General features: G+C 46.2%; 1 protein-coding gene across 1 annotated transcript; it reads left to right on the top strand.

Annotated features, from left to right (window-relative positions):
- The first annotated feature begins 316 nt into the window (after nt 1-316).
- Nucleotides 317-21,613, top strand: LOC114599796 (tyrosine-protein phosphatase non-receptor type substrate 1-like). Its single transcript, XM_028735518.2, has 6 exons — nt 317-573; nt 9,392-9,736; nt 10,343-10,447; nt 12,779-12,800; nt 15,587-15,629; nt 20,754-21,613. Exons 1-6 carry the CDS (start codon nt 501-503, stop codon nt 20,868-20,870), a joined length of 705 nt encoding a protein of 234 aa, XP_028591351.2. The 5' UTR covers nt 317-500; the 3' UTR covers nt 20,871-21,613.
- The last annotated feature ends 3,614 nt before the right edge of the window (nt 21,614-25,227 follow it).

The raw sequence follows: 25,227 nt of genomic DNA, 5'->3' as shown, positions 1-25,227 counted from the left end.
AGTGACTCTCAAACTTTGGGATTGTTGAAATATATCAACTGCCCCCCCCCCCAAAAAAAAATTATAGGCCTTGAAGCCGAAGCTTCATTAGTTTCAATCTTCCAGAAGATTTCAGTGGGGAAACTCAATTAAATGATCCCCAAATCAAAACACTTTCTGAATATTGTCCCAGTGCCTCCTACGTCCTTTGTCTACCATGGAAAACCAACCCTTTGTCTACATTAATCGCAGTGCGCTGTCCGTGAGCTGGCTGCTCCCCACCACTGCCATGTGACTGTAGCGCAGCAAACAGTGATTGAACACATTCTGAATCCAGCGAGACTCGGTTTCCTGCTGCCACTTCCTGTTTGCGCTTTGTGGGCTGAACCCAGAGGCCGCAAGGCAGTGGAATTGCCCAAAGTGGAGCCTGGTGATCTGTCAGCAGCAGCCTCTTCCATGCGACATTCGACTGGCCGGCGCTGAAGGTGCCCTTTCTCCTTTCAAAGCAACCAGCGTCTCAGATGGCTTTCAAGGGCCCCCTTGGGTGCCTGTTTCTCAATGCGCTGATGAGCCAGTTTTCAAAAGGAATGGAAGGTGAGTACACGGCCACAGTGTGAACTTCATAGGAAAGTTATACTGAAGAAGTGAGACCAGCAACGCTGTTCCTTGTCTGAGTTACAGCCAGCCAGACATGCCCTTTAGTGAGAAACTCCATTCCATTCCTTTCCCCCTGGTTTTCAGACAGCTTGCTGTGACCACTGAGGCTGCTCCATCCTAATAGGGCTGCTTTTTTTGGGGGTGTGTGTGTTACTTTCTTAGTGTGGTGTAGTGGTTAGAGTGTCAGACTAGGACCTGGGAGACCAGGGGTTGAATCCTTGTTCCTTGGAGGTTTTTAAGCAGAGATTGGGTGGTCATCGGTCAGGGATGCTTTAGCTGAGATTTCTGCATTGAAGGGGGGTTGGACTAGATGACCCTTGAAGGTCCCTTCCAACTCTCGAATTCTGATTGCATGATCAAAAACCATTCTACCTTTCTTTCAAATCAGAACCAGTGAAGGCGGTGAAGGTCCTGTGTGAGTGTCTGGAGGCGGTTGGAGGATGGATGGCGGCTAACAGATTGAGGTTGAATCCTGACAAGACAGAAGTACTGTTCTTGGGGGACAGGGGGCGGGCAGGTGTGGGGGACTCCTTAGTCCTAAATGGGGCAACTGTGCCCCTGAAGGACTAGGTGTGCAGCCTGGGAGTCATTTTGGACTCACAGCTGTCCATGGGGGTGCAGGTCAATTCTGTGTCCAGGGCAGCTGTCTACCAGCTCTATCTGGTATGCAGGCGGAGACCCTTCCTGCCCGCAGACTGTCTTGCCAGAGTGGTGCATGCTCTAGTTATCTCCCGCTTGGACTACTGCAATGCGCTCTATGTGGGGCTACCTTTGAAGGTGACCCAGAAACTACAACTAATCCAGAATGCGGCAGCTAGACTGGTGACTGGGAGTTGCCGCCGAGACCACATAACACCGGTCCTGAAAGACCCTCACTGGCTCCCAGTACGTTTCCGAGCACAATTCAAAGTATTGGTGCTGACCTTTAAAGCCCTAAACGGCCTTGGCCCAGTATACCTGAAGGAGCGTCTCCACCCCATCGTTCTTCCCTGACACTGAGGTCCAGCTCTGAGGGCCTTCTGGCGGTTCCCTCCCTGTAGGTTTATTGTATTTTAGTGTTCTGTTGGAAGCTGCCCAGAGTGGCTGGGGAAACCCAGCCAGATGGGTGGGGTATAAATAATAAATTATTATTATTATTATTATTATTATTATTATTATTATTATTATTATTATTATCCTCCCATTCAGTCCAATCTCCTTTAGCCCTTCCTGCTTGTTTAGTTGAATATATTGACATCAATGGATTAAGCAATTCCCGTTATTTAAATAACCATAACTTCTTAACCCTCTATTACATTTTGCTGAGCATTTTAGTGGCATCTAATAATAATAATAATAATAATAATAATAATAATAATAATACAGGTGATATCAAACATAAGTCACACTCTGAGTAGACGCACTGATGTCACCTGACTTTAATAACTTGAGCCTATACTGATTACAGTGGGTCTGCTCCATGTCTTAGTTGAATCTCTCTCTTACACTTCTGTGAACGATTCCTTAAGAGTCTCAATCACTGCAAATCCTCCTATGTTATGCTTTAAATCTATTGGTTGTTGTTATTGTTTATGGCTTAAGTACCTGAAAGAATGCTGGAGTGCTTGCGGAAGATAAGTGTGCAGCAGGATAATGGGTAGATAAAAGAAGCAATTATTTTCTCTCAGAGAGGAACTAATTTCGGTGGCGATTCCGGCAGGATTAAGAGCTGAAGTCCTAACCACATTAGGAAGACGCAAAGGCCTCTCCATTTGTCTTTTGCCTCTTGATTAGCAGTTCGAGATAAGAGGACTCCAGAAAGCTGCCTTAGATCATCTGGTCTTAGGTCCTCTAGTCTATCTAGCCCAGTAATGTCTACACTGACTGTCAGCTGCTCTCCAGAGGAAGAACATGTGAAGAGTCTGCTGGACCAGGTTTGTGGTCCATCTGGTCCAGTATTCAGTGATGAGAGAGCTATTGATGGCTTATTACCTTTAAAGCCCTAAACAGCCTCGGTCCAGTATACCTGAAGGAGCGTCTCCACCTCCATCGTTCTGCCCAGACACTGAGGTCCAGCGCCGAGGGCCTTCTGGCAGTTCCCTCGTTGCGAGAAACCAAGTTACAGGGAACCAGGCAGAGGGCCTTCTCAGTAGTGGCGCCCGCCCTGTGGAACGCCCTCCCATCAGATGTCAAAGAGAAAAACAACTACCAGACTTTTAGAAGACATCTGAAGGTAGCCCTGTTTAGGGAAGCTTTTAATGTTTAATAGGTTATTGTATTTTAGTGTTCTGTTGGAAGCCGCCCAGTTGGAAACCCAGCCAGATAGGCAGGGTATAAATAATAAATTATTATTATTATTATTATTATTATTATTATTATTATTATTATTACCCTGATGCTCCAGCAGTCTCTTCTTATCCTGTTCTGACAATGACCAACCAGATACTCCTGGGAAAGTTAGAGGAGACCCATAAGCCATGTCTTCCTTGGGACTTGGGTTGCCAAATTCTTATTGACCCCTACAACCTGACAGACAGAAATTTAACAGGTGAAGCTCTTTCAAGCCATGGAGATAAGTGGTGGAAAACACTTATCACCTGATTGTTGTTGTTGATGATGATGTTGATATAATTTACCATATTTTTCCATGTATTAGACAAGGATTTTTGACTCAAAAATTGTGTGAAAAAACGGGGGTCGTCCAATACATGGATAGTGGCATGGGGGGGGGGGGGGGGAGAAGCGGCATGCCCACTAGCCAGCCGGTTGGCAGGAGTGCAACTTCCTCTGATGCGCGTGGGAAACGATCTAGGGAGTGTTTCCTGCCCACAGCTGCGTGGACGGAGAAGCTCAACAACTTTGGGCCATCTCCCCTCATTTTATTAAAATCAAGTCCCCCAAAATAGGGGGGGCGTTATACATGAGGGGGACGTGGGTGGTACTGTATGTTAAACCACAGAGCCTAGGACTTGCCGATCAGAAGGTTGGCGGTTTGAATCCCCATGACGGAGTGAGCTCCCGTAGCTCGGTCCCTGCTCCTGTCAACCTAGCAGTTTGAAAGCACGTCAAAGTGCAGGTAGATAAATAGGTACCTCTCCAGTGGGAAGGTAAATGGTGTTTCCGTGCGCTGCTCTGGTTCGCCAGAAGCGGCTTAGTCATGCTGGCCACATGGCCTGGAAGCTGTACGCCGGCTCCCTTGGCCAGTAAAGCGAGATGAGCACCGCAACCCCAGAGTCGGCCACGACTGGACCTAATGGTCAGGGGTCCCTTTACCTTTATACACGAGGGCGTCTTATAGATGGAAAAATACGGTATATGCCACCTATCTGACTGGGTTGCTCCGGCCACTCTGGGCGGCTCCCAACAAAATATTAATAGTACAAGGCACTGGAGAAAGTTTTTAAAAGGAAGAATGAGGATTGGGGGTCCATGTTTGTCGAGAACTTACTATTAGATGAACTCTACAGGTTTATGGCTGCCAGCTGAATGTGTGACCTCCTGGCTCCATTGAAAAACACCACTCAGATGATTTGTGGCGGTGCCTCAGTTGTGTCTGTGTGGGCTTGACCTCTGATGGCTCATCCACAGATGAAAGCGACCACTTGACATGGCATCAGAGATGACCGTTCTATGTGCAGAAACAGGCCGCTGAGACTGAGTTTCTGAAATAGACGCCCACACGGTTTGTGCTGGGCTTTTCTCTCTTACGTATGTTTCCCTAAGATGTTCTATATCCTCACTAACCACTTGATACAGCTGGAATGGACAACCTGTGGCCCTCCAGATGTTGCTGAACCCCAGCTCCCCTCAGCTCTGGCCATTGGCATTGTAAACGGAGAAATCTGAGGGCTCCCTTGGACAAAAAAACAAGGATACCAGCCAGGAATACCAGAGCAAAACAGCAGCCGGTAGGCTTGGTCTTTATTGAAGACTGTTGGGACAGGACTCCCACCTGCCACAAGGTGGAACAAGATGGAAGCCCCAAACAAAGAGAACCCAAACTTTTATTAGCTGCTAATCCCCATGGGACGCGGGTGGCGCTGTGGGTAAAAGCCTCAGCGCCTAGGGCTTGCTGATCGAAAGGTCGGCGGTTCGAATCCCCGCGGCGGGGTGCGCTCCCATTGCTTGGTCCCAGCGCCTGCCAACCTAGCAGTTCGAAAGCACCCCCAGGTGCAAGTAGATAAATAGGGACCGCTTACTGGCGGGAAGGTAAACGGCGTTTCCGTGTGCGGCTCTGGCTCGCCAGATGCAGCTTTGTCACGCTGGCCACGTGACCCGGAAGTGTCTCTGGACAGCGCTGGCCCCTGGCCTCTTAAGTGAGATGGGCGCACAACCCCAGAGTCTGTCAAGACTGGCCCGTACGGGCAGGGATACCTTTACCTTTACCTAATCCCCATGTTACACCCCCCCCAAACTACATCACTAACACATCATGGTTACATCATGAAAGGGGAGGTCTGGTGGCAGTAATCTGAGCATCCTGGACCCTGCCCCATGGTTCTCCTTGCACTCCACCAAACACCCATCAAGTGTAACAAAAAAGATATTTACATTTATCTGTTTCCCAGCCAAGTTAATCACACCCTTTTGTCTTCATCTGGGTTTGTTATTTCTGGAATGGCTACCTGTCTGGCACTCAGGTATCAGGATGCCAGGGATTATCACTCAGGCAGAGGGGCTGCTGAGCAGCTGAGCTCACATGTCTATATGAATTTCTGAAGTTTTCCCAGTGAGCCAGTACATAGATACATTGATCAAGGAATTCTTACATTTGGTATCGTCCAGCAAAGGCCCTTTGAATAGATAGGAAAAAAGTGTGATGAAGTGTTTTACGGGGACAAATCACAAAAGTCACAAAAGTGATTGTGCTGGTTTTGGTAGTGGGCTGCATGTGCAGGATATCTGCTGGAGGGGCAACTCCCCCCAACCTATACATAAATTCCTGCAACAGCATTGCTGGCTAAGGCTAGTGGAAGTTATAGTCAGGGCTTTTTTCCAGCAGGAACTTGCCAGAACTCATTTCCAGCACCTGTCAGGTGGGCGCCTTTACCATTACAGTGGTACCTCAGGTTACATACGCTTCAGGTTACATACGCTTCAGGTTACAGACTCCGCTAACCCAGAAATAATGCTTCAGGATGAGAACAGAAATCGTGCTCTGGCGGCGTGGCGGCAGCGGGAGGCCCCATTAGCTAAAGTGGTGCTTCAGGTTAAGAAGTTTCAGGTTAAGAACGGACCTCCGGAACGAATTAAGTACTTAACCAGAGGTACCACCGTATAAGAGAACAAAGGACGCACTCACAGTGAGTTCCAGCACCTCTTTTTCTAGAAAAATAGCACTGGATATAGTTCATCAACATCTGGAGGGCCAAAGATTCCTCACTCTTGTGCTACAGGCAAAGAAATTTGCACGCCTGACACAGCATGACTCTTACGAAGGCCGAGTTCCTTATTTCACCCACAAACTCAGACATGTGCGCCTCCAAAAGAGGAACCATCAACACATCAGCTGCAGTCGTTTTCATTGGAAGCGGCTTTGTCCAAGCAGAAAGGTTAGATGAAAGAAGGAAAGAACAGATGTAAGGGAGCTGCTCCCTGCTAGCCTGGATCACGGGTCTTCAAAGTTTGGGGAATCTATAGTCTATTTTTAAAAGAAAACAATTACAGTGGCACCTTGGGTTAAGTACTTAATTCGTTCTGGAGGTTCGTTCTTAACCTGAAACTGTTCTTAACCTGAAGCACCACTTTAGCTAATGGGGTCTCCTGCTGCCGCCACGCCGCCGGAGCACGATTTCTGTTCTCATCCTGAAGCAAAGTTCTTAACCCGAGGTACTATTTCTGGGTTAGCGGAGTCTGTAACCTGAAGCGTCTGTAACCTGAAGCGTATGTAACCTGAGGTACCACTGTAAATCGTATTATAGCTTCCTAGTTTTTATAGCGGGTTCTTCTACGACATCCGCAAGGCCTGCAGATTTCGGTTTGCATTAAGCAGGTGGCTGGATTGCTAGTGATGGTACTAAATTTACCGTATTTTTCGCTCTATAAGATGCACCCGACCATAAGATGCACCTAGTTTTTAGGGCGAGGAAAACAAGGAAAAAAATATTCTGAACCAAATGTTGTTGAAGAGGCTTTGCGCGGATATCCCTGAAGCCAGGGCTTCGGCGATAGCTACGCAGCCTGCATTCACTCCATAAGACGCACACACATTTCCCCTTACTTTTTAGGAGGGAAAAAGTGTGTCTTACAGAGCGAAAAATATGGTAATTCTAGTAGCCAGCAGGGAAAGCCCCTTCTTGAGACCCTCCTTCGTGTGCCTCCTCCTCGATAGGTGCTGAGGGTGGCACCACGAGAACGGGGCCTTCTCTGCAGTGGCTCCCCATCTGTGGAATGCTTTCCCCAGAGAAGTTTGCCTGGCGCCTTCATTATACCTTTAGGCTCCAAGCAAAAACATTCCTTTTTAACCAGGCCTTTGGTTGATCTGATTGTATACCCTTTTAAAATATGGCTCTTTTGGTGTGTGTGTGTGTGTGTGTGTTATTGGCTTGTTGTTTTTATTTTGATTATATATTTTGTGGTTTTATATTTTGATTTTGTTCTGAGATCTCCGGGTATAGGGCGGTATATAAATTCAATAAATAATAATAATAATCCACCATGGGGAAAAATCATTCCCTCCATTTCTGATGTTCAAGCTATGTCGGTGCCCATGTAGCCAAAATGCTAACACCCAAGCACAATGGGTAGGGCTCTGGGACTGTGGAATGGAGCAAGGGACTGGAAAACTGGGTGGAAAGCAGAACTTTGCGCTGTAACAGTTTGTCGCAGCCCCCACTTAGGATGGAATTTTCTCCCGCAGGAGGCAGCGATGGCCTAGATGGCTTTAAAAGAAAAGTAGACCAATTCCTGGAGGAGAGGGCTATCAATGGCTGTTAGGCACAATGGCTGCGCTCTGCTTCCACAGCTGAAGGCCAGAGGCATAACCAGGCTCCCTTGTGCCCTTGAGCTGTATTGGTGCCCTGTGTCCCTTGCGCTCCTCTGCTGAGGTTCCCAGTGTTGAGATGCGTCCAAGGAAATGGGGGCAATTTGCAGGCCCCCAGCTGGCTCCAGCCCACCGGCCGGTAGCTGGGTGATCTCTGGTCCTTGTCACAGGACAAAGGAAAAACATGACTTCTCCCTTTCATGTCCAAGCAAGCAGTGCTGGACTGTAAACAGGCATGTGACACACAACAATCATGCTTGTTCCTTTTAAGGTGGAACAGAATATCTTAACACCCAGAGCATCCTATGCACCTTGTTCAGGGACTGGGCAGCTTCCATCCTGACAAGTCTTTGTCACAATCAGCGCTGCTTCTGTTCTGCCGCAGTTCAGTTTCCACCAAACACAATGTTCTTCATCTCACAGTCCACTATTTAATGTAATTTGCATAAACATTTACGTCATACAGTGGTACTTCACGTTACAGACAATTCAGGTTACAGATGCTTCAGGTTACAGACTCCGCTAACTCAGAAATAGTACCTTGGGTTAAGAACTTTGCTTCAGGATGAGAACAGAAATTGCACGACGGCAGCAGAAGGCCCCATTAGCTAAAGTGGTACCTCAGGTTAAGAACAGTTTCAGGTTAAGGATGGACCTCCAGAACGAATTAAGTTCTTAACCCGAGGTACCACTTTAACACAATTACGTACAGTGGTGCCTTGGTTCTCAAATGCTTTGGTTCTCAAACATCAAAAACCCAAAAGTAAGTATTCTGGATTTTGAATGTCTGATGCGGTTGTCAGATATTGTTTCTGTGGCACCTGCACCAATCAGAAGCTGCGCCCTGGTTTTCGAACATTTCAAAAGTCAAACAGACTTCTGGAACGGATTAAGTTTGCCGCTTTTGTTTTTGAGGCTTTTTCAGTTACAGTTATTTGTTTTTGTGACTGTGTGAAACCCAGTTCAGCTACTGATTGATTGATTGGATTGATTGATTGATTGATTGATTGATTGTGTGACTGGATATGGATAAAACCCCCGCATCCAAACAATAACTATCATCAGTGCAGGTAAGAAAAAATAATAATTTTAATTTTCATCTTCTACAATACTGTCTTATTTATTTTATAGCACAGTACATTGATTATTGCTTTCATTTTATAGATCAATGGTCTCGTTAAATAGTAAAATTCATGTTAAATTGCTGTTTTAGGGGTCGTTTTTAAAAGTCTGGAACGGATTTATCCGTTTTGCATTACTTTCTATGGGACAGCGTGCCTTGGTTTTGGAACGCTTTGGTTTTGGAATGGACTTCCGGAACGGATTAAGTTTGAGAACGATGGTACCACTGTAATAGTAATTATACCTATTATTTCCACACCATTCATTTCAGCATAAAGGAAACACTTATTTACATGTCAGGAGGATGTCATCAGTTATGTAATAATAACAACACCAGAAATTTTCACTTCTGCTGCAGCAAATAGAGTGGGAGGAATTAGTAGCTTTTGGGATTCTCTGTGTCACTGAGACATTTGTGGGTCAAGGCACTTCTTATTCTGGGTCTTCAGAACACCAGCACCAAGGGGAAGAATGCAGTGCCTGAATTTCACGTTGGCTAGCCTTTTTCCTTCCTTGGTTATTTTCAACGTGGGCTCGTTCCAGGGAATGTCCACCACAGAGCACCAGTGGTTGTTGACCACAGCTGAAGAACAATTGCTCTCACAAAAGTGTCAAAAAGGTTGTCTGGGGAACGAGCTGTCACAACAAACTGTTGTGTGTCTTTCTTTTCAGGTGTTGCGAAGGAGCCGCAGTTACAGGTGTACCAGCCAAAGAATGCTATCTCGGTACAAATAGGAGATAATCTCACACTGGAATGCCGGGTGACCGGGGAAGGTCCACCAGGACCTGTGAGGTGGTTCCTGGGTGAAGGTCCCACAAAGAAGGTTATCTATGCAGGTGCTGGAAGTTTTGAGAGAATAACAAGAAATAATGAAAAATCCGACGAAGATTTCACTATTGTCATCCATAACGTTACCTGGGAGGATGCTGGTATTTATTACTGTGGAAAGTTAAAGTCACACTATCAAAAAGAAAACGTCATACTACGTGGGGGTGGAACTGAGGTGGTTGTGACAGGTGAGTGGTGGAAAACTAAAGGAATTTCTTTTTTAAAAATTTCAAGTCCTAGTTGGTTTCATTGGCTAAAGCCTCTATAATAACTGTTCTGGTATTTCCCCCTTATTCCCTCATAAAAGACATGACACGACACAGTCTTCTATAAAAGTATAAAAAGGTTTACTCACATATCATTCTGTTCACCATGGGATCCGAGAAGGCAGACTTGGCTTAGAAAAGTAACATACACCTAGAAACTATCTCATAAGAAGACAGTCCCTTTGTCCTCAAAGAGCATCTTTGGCTAAGCAGATGTTGCTTCTTCGATGCATGTAGTCAAAAGCGAGAGAGGTGGCTGCCCTGCCCTGTGCTTTTGTCGTCACCTGCACAGGTGAGGCCACGCCCACCTCTAGTCACATGCAGAGGAAGTCTGTCCAAGCCCAGAAGGAAACAGGAAGTTTACCTGCTGGCTGGACAAACATTCCTCCCCGTGTGTAAACATGTTCACTCTAGGAATGTTGTACTTGACTGCTCTTGTGTTTCACATCCCACACAAGGAAGTTCGGTTTTCAATGTCAATTATTTTCTGGCCCTAACTTTCTGTCTTACACCGCCACATTCATCTAGATTTGCCACCTCCCAACACTGCCCCAGTGGTTGCCGGGGTGAGCGTCCTCCTCCTCGCTGTCTTGCTTCTGGTGGCAGTTTACATCTACGTAAAGAAGAGGAGAGGTGAGTTTGGCACCTATGTTTGGAAGCAACTGGCCCCTCCAGAGAGCCAGTGTAATGTAGTGGTTAAGAGCGGTAGTCTTGTAATCTGGTGAACCGGGTTCGATTCCCCGCTCCTCCGCATGCAGCTGCTGGGTGATCTTGGGCCAGTCACACTTCTCTGAAGTCTCTCAGCCTCACTTGCCTCACAGAGTGTTTGTTGTGGGGGAGGAAGGGAAAGGAGATTGTTAGCTGCTTGGAGACTCCTTTGGGTAGTGCTAAAGCGGGATATCAAATCCAAATTCTTCAAGCTCCGGTGGGGGGGCGGAGAGCAGGTGGGGGTGTGGCTGGTGCGCATCCTGGGGGCGAGGCGCCCAGCGCAGGGGGGCAGCCGTGATGGCACCCCACCGGGATCGTACCCCCTCCCCGCACCCCTGTTCCTCCACCAGTGGCCATAATGATCACATCTTATGTGGGGGTTAGATGTGAAGGGTTCTTCATAGACATGAAAACCACGAGGCTGATAGCTAGAGGAAGAGAGCTCTCATATACCAAGTGGGCCTTTCCCTGTAAGCAAGGCAGAGAGCTTAAAAGCTCTTTTTTGTACCAGGTAACCCAGAGCGGACCTGGCACAGAAGGAGCCAGTGTGGTGTAGTGGTTAAGAGTGGTGGACTCGTAATCTGGTGAACCGGGTTCGCGTCTCTGCTCCTCCACATGCAGCTGCTGGGTGACCTTGGGCCAGTCCCACTTCTCTGAAGTCTCTCAGCTTCACTCACCTCACAGAGTGTTTGTTGTGGGGGAGGAAGGGAAAGGAGAATGTTAGCCGCTTCGAGACTCCTTCGGGTAGTGATAAAGCAGGATATCAAATCCAAACTTGTCTTCTTCTTCTTCTCCTCTCCCTCAAGTCAGCGGAGCAGAATAAATCATTTCCATATAGTCTTGGAGGGCCCTATATTTCCACCCCACCCCAAATTTCTGAAAAATGTGGCGCCCAAATGTCAGACCGGTCACTTCTGCTCAGACTAGCCTACCTTGCGGGATCAGGCTAGGGCCCCATCCGCACGATACATTTGAAGCAGTGTCATACCACTTTAAACAACCAGGGTCCCCCTGCAAAAGAATTCTGGGAACTGTGGTTTCTTATGGGTGCTGAGAGTTGTTTGGTGGCTCCTAGTCCCCTCGCAGGGGTGGCCCAGCCCGTTTTATGGCAAATTCAGTGATTGCCCCGGGCAGCAAAAACCTTAGCTATGCCACTGACTGTAAGTACAGTCATACCTCGGGTTGAAGTAGCTTCGGGATAAGTATTTTTGGGTTGCGCGCTGTAGTGACCCAGAAGTAACGGAGCGCGTTACTTCTGGGTTTTCTCACGCATGCGCAGATGGTAAAAATGACATCATGTGCATCTTCAGAAGCGGCAAATCGCAACCCGTGCACACGCAGATACGCGGGCGCAGGTTGCGTTCGCTTCTGAATTCCAACGGGGCTTTGGAACGGATCCCATTCGCATCCAGAGGTACCACTGTATCTTATTTTTCCTTCTTTTAATAATTTCAATGTAGCGGGGGGGCGGGAGTGACAATAAATTTTCTGCCCCGGGTACCACCTGACCTTGCTACGCCACTGGTTTCACTGCCTGAAGCAAAGTGGGAAGGTGCCACGGCTCCTCTCTACCGAAACTGGCAAGGTTGCGAGAGTTCCATGAGATCTTGACGGAAGCCGTTGTGTGACCTTTTCGGGTGGCACCCCATGGGATTTTGCAGCCCAAGGCATCTGCTTCAGTTTGCCTCATGTATAGTCAATTTGAAACTGATTTTCTGGATTGGCTAGTTCAACTGGAGGTGCCAGGTTTCCCATTGCTGTCACTATTGTCTCTATAGCTTCTTTAATATTGTTTTTAATATCCTGAATTTTCATTCCCCCCCTCCTCTGCATTAAATCCATTCACATCTAAGACCCACTGGTGAATCTGGTAAAAGCACAATTGTCAAAACAAATGTGGATCTTGCATGTGAATGGATTTAAAGCAGAGGAGAAAAAATGAAAATTCAGGATATTAAAAACAATATTAAAGAAGCTATCCTAACAGTTTGACCTCCAGACCTGAGGCCCCCTGAGCCAACTCCTTGCTCATCCATGAGCTTCACTGGGCCACCCTGAGCCAGCTGTTCTTTTCAGCCTGGTCTACCTCGCAGGGTGCTTGAGAGGATGGTGTGGCATCTGAGAAGGGAAGGGTCAGAACTGCTAACCCCGGGATCTCTGGAAGAGCAGAAGGGCGTAAATGTAGTAAAACTAGTTAGCATTCAATGTTTGAAAGCCAATTTACTGTCTCTTCTCTTCTCCCTTGTATGTATCTAGGCAGAAACCAAGATACGTCAAGGTCTGTATATATTTAAAAATGCAATTTCATTAACTTTTCCTAGTGTTTGGGGAGATGAGTATTTAAGTCACAGCAATTTGGTCAACGGTGGCAGAAGTGTGTCCGTCTGTCTGTAAGTACAGAAGTGTGGACTGATTGAGAGAGATTCACAGATGTAGCTCCCCATATATACATGCCAGGATCCATTGGTGGCAAGGTTCCGCAATAAGCATGTCATGAGTCGATCTCATATATTAGTTTCAGCTTTTAAGTTGAATTACTGAAATAAATGAACTTTCCCATGATATTCTAATTTTCGAGTTATACCTGTATATACAGTGGAACCTTGGTTTTCGAGCGTCTTGGAAGCTGAACGTTTCGCAACCCGAACGCCGAAAACCCAGAAGTGCCTGCTTCTGTTTTCAAATGTGCCTTCAAATAATAATAATAATAATAATAATAATAATAATAATAATAATAATAATATATTTATTTGTACCCTGCCCATCTGGCTGGGTTTCCCCAGCCACTCTGGGCGGCTTCCAACAAAGATTAAAAATACATTAAAATGTCACACATTAAAAGCTTCCCTAAACAGGGCTGCCTTCAGATGTTTTCTAAAAGTTAGATAGTTGTTTATTTCCTTGACATCTGGTGGGAGGGCGTTCCACAGGGCGGGTGCCACCACCGAGAAGGCCCTCTGCCTGGTTCCCTGTAGCTTGGCTTCTCGCAGCGAGGGAACCTCCAGAAGGCCCTCAGAGCTGGACCTCAGTGTCTGGGCAGAACGATGGAGGTGGGGACGCTCCTTCAGGTATACTGGGCTGCAGCTGTGTGTTTTTCCATTTTCTCAATGGAAATCGCCAACAGCCAGTTGTGCCTCGGTTTTCGGATGTTTCGGAAGTCGAATGGTCTTCTGGAACAGATCATGTTGGAAAACTGAGGTTCCACTGTATATGTAAATATATGATATATCATAAAGACTCCACAGTCTCCGCTGTGCCTCATTCTGAGGAACTCCTGGAATCATGCACCACTGAGAGATTGGGATGGCAGGCAACAAATCCAAATTTTAAGAGCGCTCTCTCTCTCTTTCTCTCTCTCTCTCCTTCGCACACACATTTTTCCAATTAGCCCCGAACTAGACACTTTAAAAGGTTCGAAAGTGCTTTGAAAAATGCAAATGCCTTAAGGCTTAATAAATCTTAGCCCAAGTGCCTATTAAGAGGCAGCAATGGAGAAATCAAATAGAGTCATGTCCACTACGTTAATAATGGATAAAATGCAGCTCATTTGCCTCCATTATTTTCATTGCGTAAAACTCCAGGCTATAATTCTAGCGGGCTGTTTAATGTGTTTGAGGTTTATTTAACGATCAACTCTGACACAGGCTTCACTAAGTGAAAGACAGCAGTTCCTACCCCGTTGGGGTTTTTTTGTTTTTTGTTTTGCCATGCTCGTTTCACAGAATCCCACGTGGATCTTGTGCGCAGATATAGAAGCTGAGTTCCAGAATTTAGGAAGCAAGGTCTCCCTGTCCTCCTAGAGGTGGAGATATATTGCAACAGAGGGTCCTCAAAGGACTCTGACATTTCGGACAGGCGTGGCACACCACCAGTGCCCACTTTTCCTCCAGGTGGCATTCCCCCCCCCCTTGTGGCAGCAGCAGGATCTGTGGCAGACAACATTGCAGCTGTGGGCTGGGTGGCGGGGATGGCAGAGGGCAGTTGCGCCTGTCAGGAGTTCAGCCTACACTCAAGTAGGACCCTGGAAGAGACACATGCCCCACTGGCATGTTCTCTCCCTCCTGGTTGATCGTTCGGGAGCTTCATAAGCTTTCTTCAGCCCGAACATCACAGCGACCGATGCCAACCGACACCAGCACACTTAGGGATCCGCAGAGTTTGCGCATCATGCGTAACAGACCTCAGCAACTCAGCGTTTTGGCTAATCTAGTTTATTTACATATAAACACACACGGCGCACTGCAACTTGGCTCCCTCTCTCTTTAGCATCAGACAGCAAAGAGGAAAAGAACAAAGGACAATAGTCCCACTTCACAGAACATGGTAACACAAACATCCTGTCTCTGTCACTTCCCACTCTGTGGAGTCAAAACATACACCATCATGTGAAAGACAGAGCAGAGATGGTGCTGTTAGAATTCCTGCTCTGCAGATATGCCCACCTGGGCTAAGTGCAGAAGTTCAAAGTGTTAAGTTGTGGGTGAACATATCAGACGACACAGCGATTCTTCAAACAGCTCTTCTTTATTCACAGGCCAGAACAGAACTGAACTGAAGGGTTCAGCCAACCTGCTTATATAGAGCTCCAGTATAATGTAACTGTAACAACTTTCTGTAACTATCCAATCACTGAACGTCACTTTCGATCCCTTATTTGCATATGTGGACCTGAGTGAAAACTATCTACAGTATCCCCCTGCTGGCCCAGGGTGAGAACTTCAGTACATAACACAAAGGATGGGGAGGAAAACACCTGCTGCTATGCCACACCTGAATATAAGAAGAGCCTCGCTGCTACGTCAGGTCCGTGGCCCATCTGGTCCAGAATCCTGTACTCACAGTGGCCAACCAACAGGAAAACAGGACCTGAGGCCTTGCCTCGCCTGTGGTTTCCAGCGATGGCTTTTCGGAGACATGCTGTGTCTGATAGTGAAGGGGGAACATAACCTCATGGCTAGCATGGACCAGCTGAGGAATAGGCTCAACTTTTGTGTCTGTCTCCATATATAATCAAGAATTCCCCTTGTTGATGATTTTTGCTCAGTGTGTTTTTCCCCTCCCCAGGCCTGAAGCTCCCACCCAAGAGAACGCAAGCCTTCCTAAACAGGTATGAAGAATAATATTGGTATGCACCCTCCTCCCCCTTCCCTAAAGAACCAGGAAGTCACTGGGACAGCTTTTTTCAGGATGAGTTCCCTCGGGAGGGAAGAGAGCTGAAAACATTGGCGTGTTTGTGTAATGTCAATTTATTTGCAAACTGCAAGATGAGAAGGAGGGGGAAAGACCATGTTTATTTGAAGAAGCATCAGAGTACCCAAAAGCAAACAGAAGGTCTTTGCTTCTCCCCAGGGTTTCTTGCCTGTGGGCTGCAAAAACTCCAAGCATCTCTCTCTCTCTCTCTCTCTCTCTCTCTCTCTCTCTCTCTCTCTCTCATGCATGGCTAAGTTCAAACTGACAGGCTGTGTCCTTGAGCAGGTGTGTGTGTGTGTGGGGGGGGTTTCCTATGTCACCCACCCCAGGGCCTCTGAGCAGCCTCCAGCTCTCGCAGACCCATAAGCAAGCTCCCTGAGTTACTGAATTATACACAAGGCCCATTGCATGTTTTGAAGAAGCAATGGAGGCTCCACAGACATGTTGGATAGCTCAGTTGGTTCGAGCATGGTGCTGATAATGCCAAGGTTGCAAGTTCAATCCCCGTACGGGACAGCTGCATATTCCTGCACCACAAGGAGATTGGACTGGATGACCCTCAGGGTCCCTTCCAACTATACAATTCTATGATTCTACATTGTTTGCTTGGGGGTGGGGAGAACTGATGCAATTTTATGAATGTCTCATTTGTTTAGATGTCTCTTCTCTACTGTAATTACAGTAGTAATTCTCTACAGCCTAGGGCCCTCGTACCTACGGGACGGCCTATCCCAATATGCCCCGCAGAGGACCTTAAGGTCCATAAATAGCAACACCCTAGAGGTCCCGGGCCCTAAGGAAGTCAGATTAGCCTCAACCAGAGCCAAGGGGCTTTCCCAACACTGGCTCCAGCCTGGTGGAACGCTCTGCCTCATGAGACCAGGGCCCTGCAGGGTCTGATTTCTTTCCGCAGGGCCTGTAAGACAGAGTTGTTCCGCCTGGCCTTTGGCTTGGAATCAACTTGATCCCCTCCCCCTCTTTCCTTTTTCCCTTTTTCCTTCTGTGATGGAACTCCTACTTGGAGACTTCCCTGGCTTTTTTCTGGCCCACCCAGGACCAGTCTGGACAGTCAGCCTTGATGAAGACTTGACGTTTTCATCCCCAAAATAGTTTTTGAGTTTCTGCTGAAATGAGGCTGCATTTTAATGTTGTATTTTAATCTTGTTTTAAGTTGTACTGTGGTACCTCGGGTTAAGTACTTAATTTGTTCCGGAGGTCCGTTCTTAACCTGAAACTGTTCTTAACCTGAAGCACCACTTTAGCTAATGGGGCCTCCTGCTGCCACTGTGCCGCCGGAGCACGATTTCTGTTCTCATCCTGAAGCAAAGTTCTTAACCTGAAGCACTATTTCTGGGTTAGCGGAGTCTGTAACCTGAAACGTATGTAACCTGAAGCGTATGTAACCCGAGGTACCACTGTATTTCAATCAATTGTTTTATATCTGGTGTTAGCTGCCCTGAGCCCGGTCTTGGCTGGGAAGGGTGGAGTATAAATAAAATTTATTATTATTATTATTATTCTCTCCCAGCTGGGCAGCGAGATCCATACCATTGGCTGCCCTCTGCAAGCTTCATTCACAAGTCCCTGGAGCAGCTCAGGGGTCACAACACAGGGGTCCAGCTCCCGGTAGCAACAGCTTCATATGAATGCAGCCATAGGTCTTCTTTAAAGCACACCTTCACCATTCTAACAGTCTTGGCTTCCCCCAAAGAATCCTTGGAACTGCAGTTTGTTACATATGGCTGCTGGGAATAGTAGTCTAACAACCCTTGGCACCTTAAAAAAATTACAGCTCCCAGAATTCTTTAGAGGAAGTGGTGAAAGGGTGCTTCAAAGGCATGCTGTGGATGTGACCTTAGTTGAACTGGAGCTGCGTGCTCAGGAATTCTGAAATCCTGCTGCAAGAAAAGCCTGAGCATATGCATATTCTTATTTCCTCTGATTTTAAATAACTTATTCTATCATGTTCCTATGGGGTACAATGCTGGTTCCGCTAGTTTTTAGGAGGGGCGAGGCACCTAAACTAAGGTTACCAGATTTTTTTCAATGAATTCGGGGACGCTTTTCAACTTCAATGGATTTTGTATGGGGACTGATTTGTAAATCTGGGGACTGTCCCCGGGAAACGGGGACTTCTGGTAACCTTAACCTAAACCAAATTCCTGGAGAGTTTATTCAGCTCCCAGTCTGGCTTTCAGGTCCTGTCACTTTGAAACATCTATTTTTTGTTGGCTTGAGAATATGTTTTATTCCTCCCCCACACACATAATGAACATAATTAAAACTACAATAAACAACAACAGCCATAGCTGTCAACTTTTCCCTTTTCTTGCGAGGAATCCTATTTGGAATAAGCGACTTTCCCTTAAAAAAAGGGAAACGTTGACAGCTATGGCAACAGCTAGCCTCAGGGGGAGAAGCGTAACAACATCTTAAAATCAGAGCCTTTAGTTTGTGATGCACATAAAGTCTTTAATGCAATAAATCTCTCCAGATGTTTACATGGGTCTGGGGATGTTGTTTGGACCAACCATCTTGTCTTGCACAGGAGATGAATGGATGTCAGGTGTTGTAGAAGGATAAGGAACTTGTCTTGGCCTCCGACCTTGCTGATTTGGCAGGTCACATTCTTGGCCAGAACAACAGACCACACCTGAGCATACCATGAATCGCCTGTTGCAGAACAGCCATGTTTTGTTGTTGTTGTTGTTGTTGTTGTTTAGCCGTTTAGTTGTGTCCAACTCTTCGTGACCCCCTGGACCAGAGCACGCCAGGCACTCCTGTCTTCCACTGCCTCCCGCAGTTTGGTCAAACTCATGCTGGTAGCTTCGATGACACTATCCAACCATCTTGTCCTCTTTCGTCCCCTTCTCCTTGTGCCCTCCATCTTTCCCAACATCAGGGTCTTTTCCAGGGAGTCTTCTCTTCTCATGAGGTGGTCAAGGTACTGGAGCCTCAGCTTCAGGATCTGTCCTTCCAGTGAGCACTCAGGGCTGATTTCCTTCAGAATGGATGCGTTTGATCTTCTTGCAGTCCATGGGACTCTCAAGAGTCTCCTCCAGCACCATAATTCAAAAGCATCAATTATTCGGCGATCAGCCTTCTTTATGGTCCAGCGCTCACTTCCATACATCACTACTGGGAAAACCATAGCTTTTACTATACGGACCTTTGTTGGCAAGGTGATGTCTCTGCTTTTTAAGAAGAAATCACACTTTTCTTTTCTTTTCATTTTTTATAAACTTTTATTAGTTTTTCAACATATCATTTTCAACAATAATTAAACATACTTTCATAGCTTATACAGTTTTTTTACTTCCATCAATCACATCTGAAAATTTTCCAATCTACGCACTTAATATACATTTCTTACTTCCACTATTACATTTAAATCTCATAACTAATATCTCTATTCTTTCTCTTTTTTTATATAAAATATTTATTGGAATTTTTCAAAACAGCAAACATAACACGTAAGAAACAGAGAAAGAATCAAATTAAGATTATAAGAAAAAGTAAGAATATAGAAAGAAAGTACAGATAGAATAAAAATATTCATGAATCATATTTTCATAAACTTTGGACTTCCTCACATCACCCTTCCCTGCATTCCCAACCATATAGTTATGTGCAGCAATTTGTTACCTTACTTCCATTTCTTATTTTATAAATCTCAAATATTCAATTTCAGCTTTAGAATATATTGGTCTTAAATTAAACTGGTTATATTGAACATAATATTACTTCAAATTTCAACATTACCTTAGACGTCACATATTCTCATTTATCTTACAATAATTTTACTGCTGCCATGTTTCTTTCAATCGTGCATTCTCCTAACATTCATACAATTTGTAGTGTTTTTGTAAGTAATCTTTAAATCTTTTCCAATCCTCTTCCATCGTCTCTTCTCTCAGGTCTCGAATTCTGCCAGTCATTTCAGCCAGTTCCATGTAGTCTATCAGTTGCGTCTGCCATTCTTCCAAAGTGGGCAAATCCTGTTTCTTCCAGTGCTTTGCGATGAGTATTCTTGCTGCTGTTGTTGCGTACATAAAGAAAGTTCTATCCCTCTTTAACACTCCTTGGCCGACAATGCCCAGAAGGAAGGCCTCTGGTTTCTTAAGGAAGGTATACTTAAATACCTTTTTTAATTCATTATAAATCATTTCCCAGAAAGCCTTAACCCTTGGGCACGTCCACCAGAGGTGAAAAAATGTTCCTTCAGCTTCTTTACATTTCCAACATTTGTTATCGGGCAGGTGATATATTTTTGCCAGCTTGACTGGGGTCATGTACCACCTATATATCATTTTCATAATGTTTTCTTTCAAGGCATTACATGCCGTGAACTTCACTCCGGTGGTCCACAACTTTTCCCAGTCAGCAAACATAATATTATACCCAATGTCCTGTGCCCATTTTATCATAGCTGATTTGACAGTTTCATCTTGCGTATTCCATTTCAACAGCAAGTTATACATTTTAGAAAGTACCTTAGTCTTAGGTTCTAACAGTTCTGTTTCTAATTTCGATTTTTCCACCTGGAAACCTATTTTTTCTTTATTCTTTCTCTACTTTGCAATGTTTCATACAGTTCTCCTTACAAAACTTCTTGTAGTCCTACTAGCATAATTTGTTGATTACAGTTGCTCTTCAAATAGTTCGTATATTTCTTCCAATCTTCTGTGAATCTCTGGTCCTGCAGGTTTCGAATCCTTCCTGTCATTTTATCTAATTCTGCATAGTCCATTAATTTTGTCTGCCATTCTTCTTTCGTCAGAATTTCTTCTTGCTTCCATTTCTGGGCTAACAATACTCTTGCCGCTGTTGTTGCATATAAAAACAATTTAACATCTTGCCTCTTAATATCCTCACCTATAATACCAAGTAAAAATGCTTCTGATTTTTTAAAAAATGTATATTTCAGCATCTTTTTCATCTCATTATATATCATTTCCCAGAAGTTTTTTTACTTTCTTACATTCCCACCACATATGATAAAATGTTCCTTCTTTTTCTCTTTCCTTTCCTTTTCATCCAGGGTGTTGTCAATAAAGAGATTGTCTATGCAGACCTGAAGGATCCCAGCGGCCTGCGAAGACCTAAGCAAAGGAAGACAGAGGAGCATTCAGAATACGCCAGTGTCCGGGTAGCTTAGTCTGTGGCTGCAAGAGGAACACATTCCTGCCTGGACTCAAAAACCACTGACCAGAGATGAAACTCCATCAAACAGACCCTACCATGCCAAATAAAGAAATCTGGGTGTGCTGCATGGATTCTGGCTCGGAGAGGCGTGGTTCACCCTCCCTATTTGATCTGACTGTTTTTGCAAGAAGTCTGAATGGAAAGGCTGTTTCTTTTTTCATTTGTGCAGAGAGACTAGTGATTGGCATCACTCTCTGGACATTGCACAGCTCATGGACACTGGAAATGGATTTATACTGAGTCAGTTCACAGGTCCAATGAGCCAGTGTGGTGTAGTGGTTCAGAGCAGTGGACTTGTAATCTGGTGAACCGGGTTCGCATCTCCGCTCCTCCACATGCAGCTGCTGGGTGACCTTGGGCCAGTCACACTTCTCTGAAGTCTCTCAGCCCCACTCACCTGACAGAGTGTTTGTTGTGGGGAGGAAGGGAAAGGAGACTGTTAGCCGCTTTGAGACTCCTTAGGGTAGTGATAACGCACAATATCAAATCCAAACTCTTCTTCTTCTCAGTAGCGTCCACACTGACTGACAGCAGCAGTTCTCCATGATTTCAGACGGAGCCAACTAGAGATGTGATGGAGAACTGAATCAGGGTCCTTCTCTACTACAAAGCTAAAATCATTCCACCCTTGCTGAGGGAGCGCAGCCCCTTGGATTATTCTTAAAGCTTTTAATGTTTAACAGATCACTGTATTTTAATACTCCAGGGTGGCTGGGGAGACCCAGCCAGATGGGTGGAGTATAAATAATAAATTATTATTGTTGTTGTTGTTGTTGTTGTTTAGTCGTTTAGTCGTGTCCGACTCTTCGTGACCCCATGGACCAGAGCACGCCAGGCACCTCTGTCCTCTACTACCTCCCGCAGTTTGGTCAAACCCATGCTGGTAACCTCGAAAACACTATCCAACCATCTCGTCCTCTGTCGTCCCCTTCTCCTTGTGCCCTCCATCTTCCCCAACATCAGGGTCTTTTCCAGAGAGTCTTCTCTTCTCATGAGGTGGCCAAAGTATAGGAGCCTCAGCTTCACAATCTGTCCTTCCAGTGAGCACTCAGGGCTGATTTCCTTCAGAATGGACAGGTTTGATCTTCTTGCAGTCCATGGGACTCTCAACAGTCTCCTCCAGCACCATAATTCAAAAGCATCAATTCTTCGGCGATCAGCCTTCTTTATGGTCCAGCTCTCACTTCCATACATCACTACTGGTGTATGGTAGTGATGTAGTGATGATGATGATGATGATTAAGAACAGAAAAACAGAGCCCTGCAACTAAACCCACTAGGCTTGGCCCATCCATTAATAGTTAACTAATTTGATTACCAGGCAGGCAAAGACACGGGTGTGCTGGGGTTTTTTTCCCTAGGAGGCTGATGGAGAGACACGTGTTTTCTGATGCGCGCAGGAAGACGCACCACTGCAGAGACCGAGGGGAGGCGGCGCAAAGGCGATTTCGAATTCTTTTCTCTTTTGCAGCCAAGCGCAACCCTTGCCCCGCGTAGGGAACCTGTCAGCGGCAACTGCAACCATCTAAACTCCTCGCTCCGCTTCCCTTTAATACACTGGCAAATGTTTCCTGCAGAACAGATTCCATTAAAATGTACCGACAACGCCGCCTCCAAGCCCGTTTTTGCTAACCAGCTGAGTGGCAGGACGGCAGCAAAAGAGGGAGCCGGGCGCGCTGGTCGGATTGAACTTGCGGCGCTGTTGCAAGAGCTATTTAAATAAAACAACAACAATAAGAAATCTTTTTGTTACGTGACACTTGCGATCCCAGGGCAGCTGCGGCTTCCTTGGCCTTTGAGCGACCCCTACAGTTCAGAGCGCGCAATCTCCAGCTCCTCCGCCATCCTCCTGCCTTCGTTCAGGGGCGGTGGCTTCCTCGCATCTTAAGCTCCTTAAAACTGTCTCCAGAAGACACGCCCTTCCTTGCAAACTGCCTTTATCTCCCCCACCCCATCGCCCCCGGGGGCTTCTCCTCGCACCCCAAGCGGCCCGGACCCCCCTCCGTTTGCGATCTGCTTGGCGTTCAGGGCAGCGGGTGGCAAAGGAGGGCTGCGCGCTTTTTAGTTCGCGAAAGGGAGTTGGTGAGGATCGGGAAAGGCCATCTGCGCCTCCCAACGACCCCTGCCCAAAAGGCAGAGCCACACAGGGAGCTGCCTTCTACCAAGGCAGACCTTTGGTCCATCCAAACCATTATTGTCTGCACTGACTGGCAGCTGCTGTCCAGCGTTTCAGGCACGGGGTCTCGCCCAGCCCTACCCGGAGACGCCCAGCGCGCTAGACTCGGCTATTTGGGTTGGTGGCCATCACTGCCTCATGTGGAAGTGAGTTCCCCAGTTCAACTGTGCATTGCATGAATAAGGGTTTTCTTCTCTGTCCTATACAATTCCTTCCAGTAGCACCTTAAAAGGTAAAGGTAAAGGGACCCCTGACCATTAGGTCTAGTTGTGACCGACTCTGGGGTTGCAGCGCTCATCTTGCTTTACTGGCCAAGGGAGTCGGCATTTGTCCGCAGACAGCTTCCGGGTCATGTGGCCAACATGACTAAGCCGCTTCTGGCGAACCAGAGCAGTGCACGGAAATGCTATTTACCTTCCCTATTTACCTACTTGCACTTTGACATGCTTTCAAACTGCTAGGTTGGCAGAAGCAGGGACCGAGCAACAGGAGCTCACCCCGTCACGGGGATTCGAAACGCCGACCTTCTCATCGGCAAGTCCTAGGCTCTGTAGTTTAACCCACAGTGCCACCTGTGTCCCTAGTAGCACCTTAGAGACCAATTAAGTTTGTTATTGGTATGAGATTTCTTCATTCTTTATTTTGTTTCCACTACGGCAGATCAACACGGCTACCTACCTGTAACATGAGATCTATTATTATTATTATTATTATTATTATTATTATTATTATTATTATTAATTGAATTTATATAATGCCCTTTTCCCCAGGCGTCTCAAGGCAGTTCACAGAATAAAATCAAGATCTATTATCATAAAATACCTAGTAAAAATAAAAACAATAACCCTAGCCCCCCTCAAAAAACCACATTTTAAAAGGGCGTGCAATCAGATCAGCCAAAGGCCTGGTGTACAATGAAGGCGCCAGGCAAATTTCCCTGGGGAGAGCATTCTGCAGACAGGGAGCCACCGCAGAGAAGGCCCCGCTCCTCTTGCAGAGGAGACACACAAAGAAGGGCCTCAGAAGATGTTATCAGTGTCCGGGTAGGTTCATATGGAAAGAGGCATTATGAGAGAGGGAGAAAAGCTTTCCCCTGTCCTGTGGTGGCCATGTGGGATTGCTATGAGGAATTATGAAAAAATGAAGCAAGCCATTGTGTCAGCGATGAAAGCATTGCTTTGACTGAGCTGGAGTCATTTGACATGATATCAATCCCACAAGCCTCTGCATCTCTGCCCCATTTTCTCTAGGCTTGACAAGTCATGTACACAGACCAGTTGCTTCACCAGGCATCCTGAGTCATAAAGATAGGAGGTAGCTTTTATTAATCTTTAGCTAGATCTTAAGGCCAGGAAAAGTGTTGGGGTACACGGAGGTGGTAAATGCCTGTCTTTCTTTCCTATGGGTTTATGACCTCCGGGGGTACTAAATGCATTCCTCTTTAAGTATAGGTAAAGGCACCCCTGACCGTCAGGTCCAGTCGTGGCCGACTCTGGGGTTGCGGCGCTCATCTCGCTTTACTGGCCAGCGTACAGCTTCCAGGTCATGTGGCCAGCATGACTAAGCCGCTTCTGGCGAACCAGAGCAGCGCACGGAAATGCCGTTTACCTTCCCGCCGGAGCGGTACCTATTTATCTACTTGCACTTTGACGTGCTTTCGAACTGCTAGGTTGGCAGGAGCAGGGACTGAGCAATGGGAGCTTACCCCGTCATTGCGGGGATTCGAACCGCCAACCTTCTGATTGGCAAGTCCTAGGCTCTGTGGTTTAACCCACAGCACCACCCGCATCCCTTGCATTCCTCTTTGGTTCCTGTTTATTTAGCCTAAAACATGTATGCATGTTCAAGTAGTTCTTTGTAGTTAAAAGCATTCCTCTGATCTGACTTTGTCCCACGTGGGGATTTTTTGAAATGCTCAGAGGAAATATGATTGGTTCTTACAAACTCTGTGTTTAAAGTTCTTTTGTTAATAAAAGAGAGCTGGGCCAGGGTGTGGCAGATTATTATTTCGCACTTCCTCCCAGAGTCTTGCTGGCCAAGTTCGTATCTATTTTATTAATCAGAGTCCAGTCCTTTCCTTTCCCTTCAGAACGCAACATTGTCCACTTTCTCCATGCAATGAATAGTTTTTAAA

The sequence above is a fragment of the Podarcis muralis genome, chromosome 5 (genome assembly GCF_964188315.1).
Source record: "Podarcis muralis chromosome 5, rPodMur119.hap1.1, whole genome shotgun sequence".
Lineage (NCBI taxonomy): Eukaryota > Metazoa > Chordata > Lepidosauria > Squamata > Lacertidae > Podarcis > Podarcis muralis.
This window is presented reverse-complemented; position numbering and strand designations above follow the sequence as displayed.

Excerpts from the sequence above, each read along its gene's own strand:
- LOC114599796 (XM_028735518.2), top strand. The coding sequence starts at position 501 with ATGGCTTTCAAGGGCCCCCTTGGGTGCCTGTTTCTCAATGCGCTGATG. Across the intron at positions 574-9,391 it reads GTTTTCAAAAGGAATGGAAG|GTGTTGCGAAGGAGCCGCAG; the intron begins GTGAGTACACGG and ends CTTTCTTTTCAG. Across the intron at positions 9,737-10,342 it reads AACTGAGGTGGTTGTGACAG|ATTTGCCACCTCCCAACACT; the intron begins GTGAGTGGTGGA and ends ACATTCATCTAG.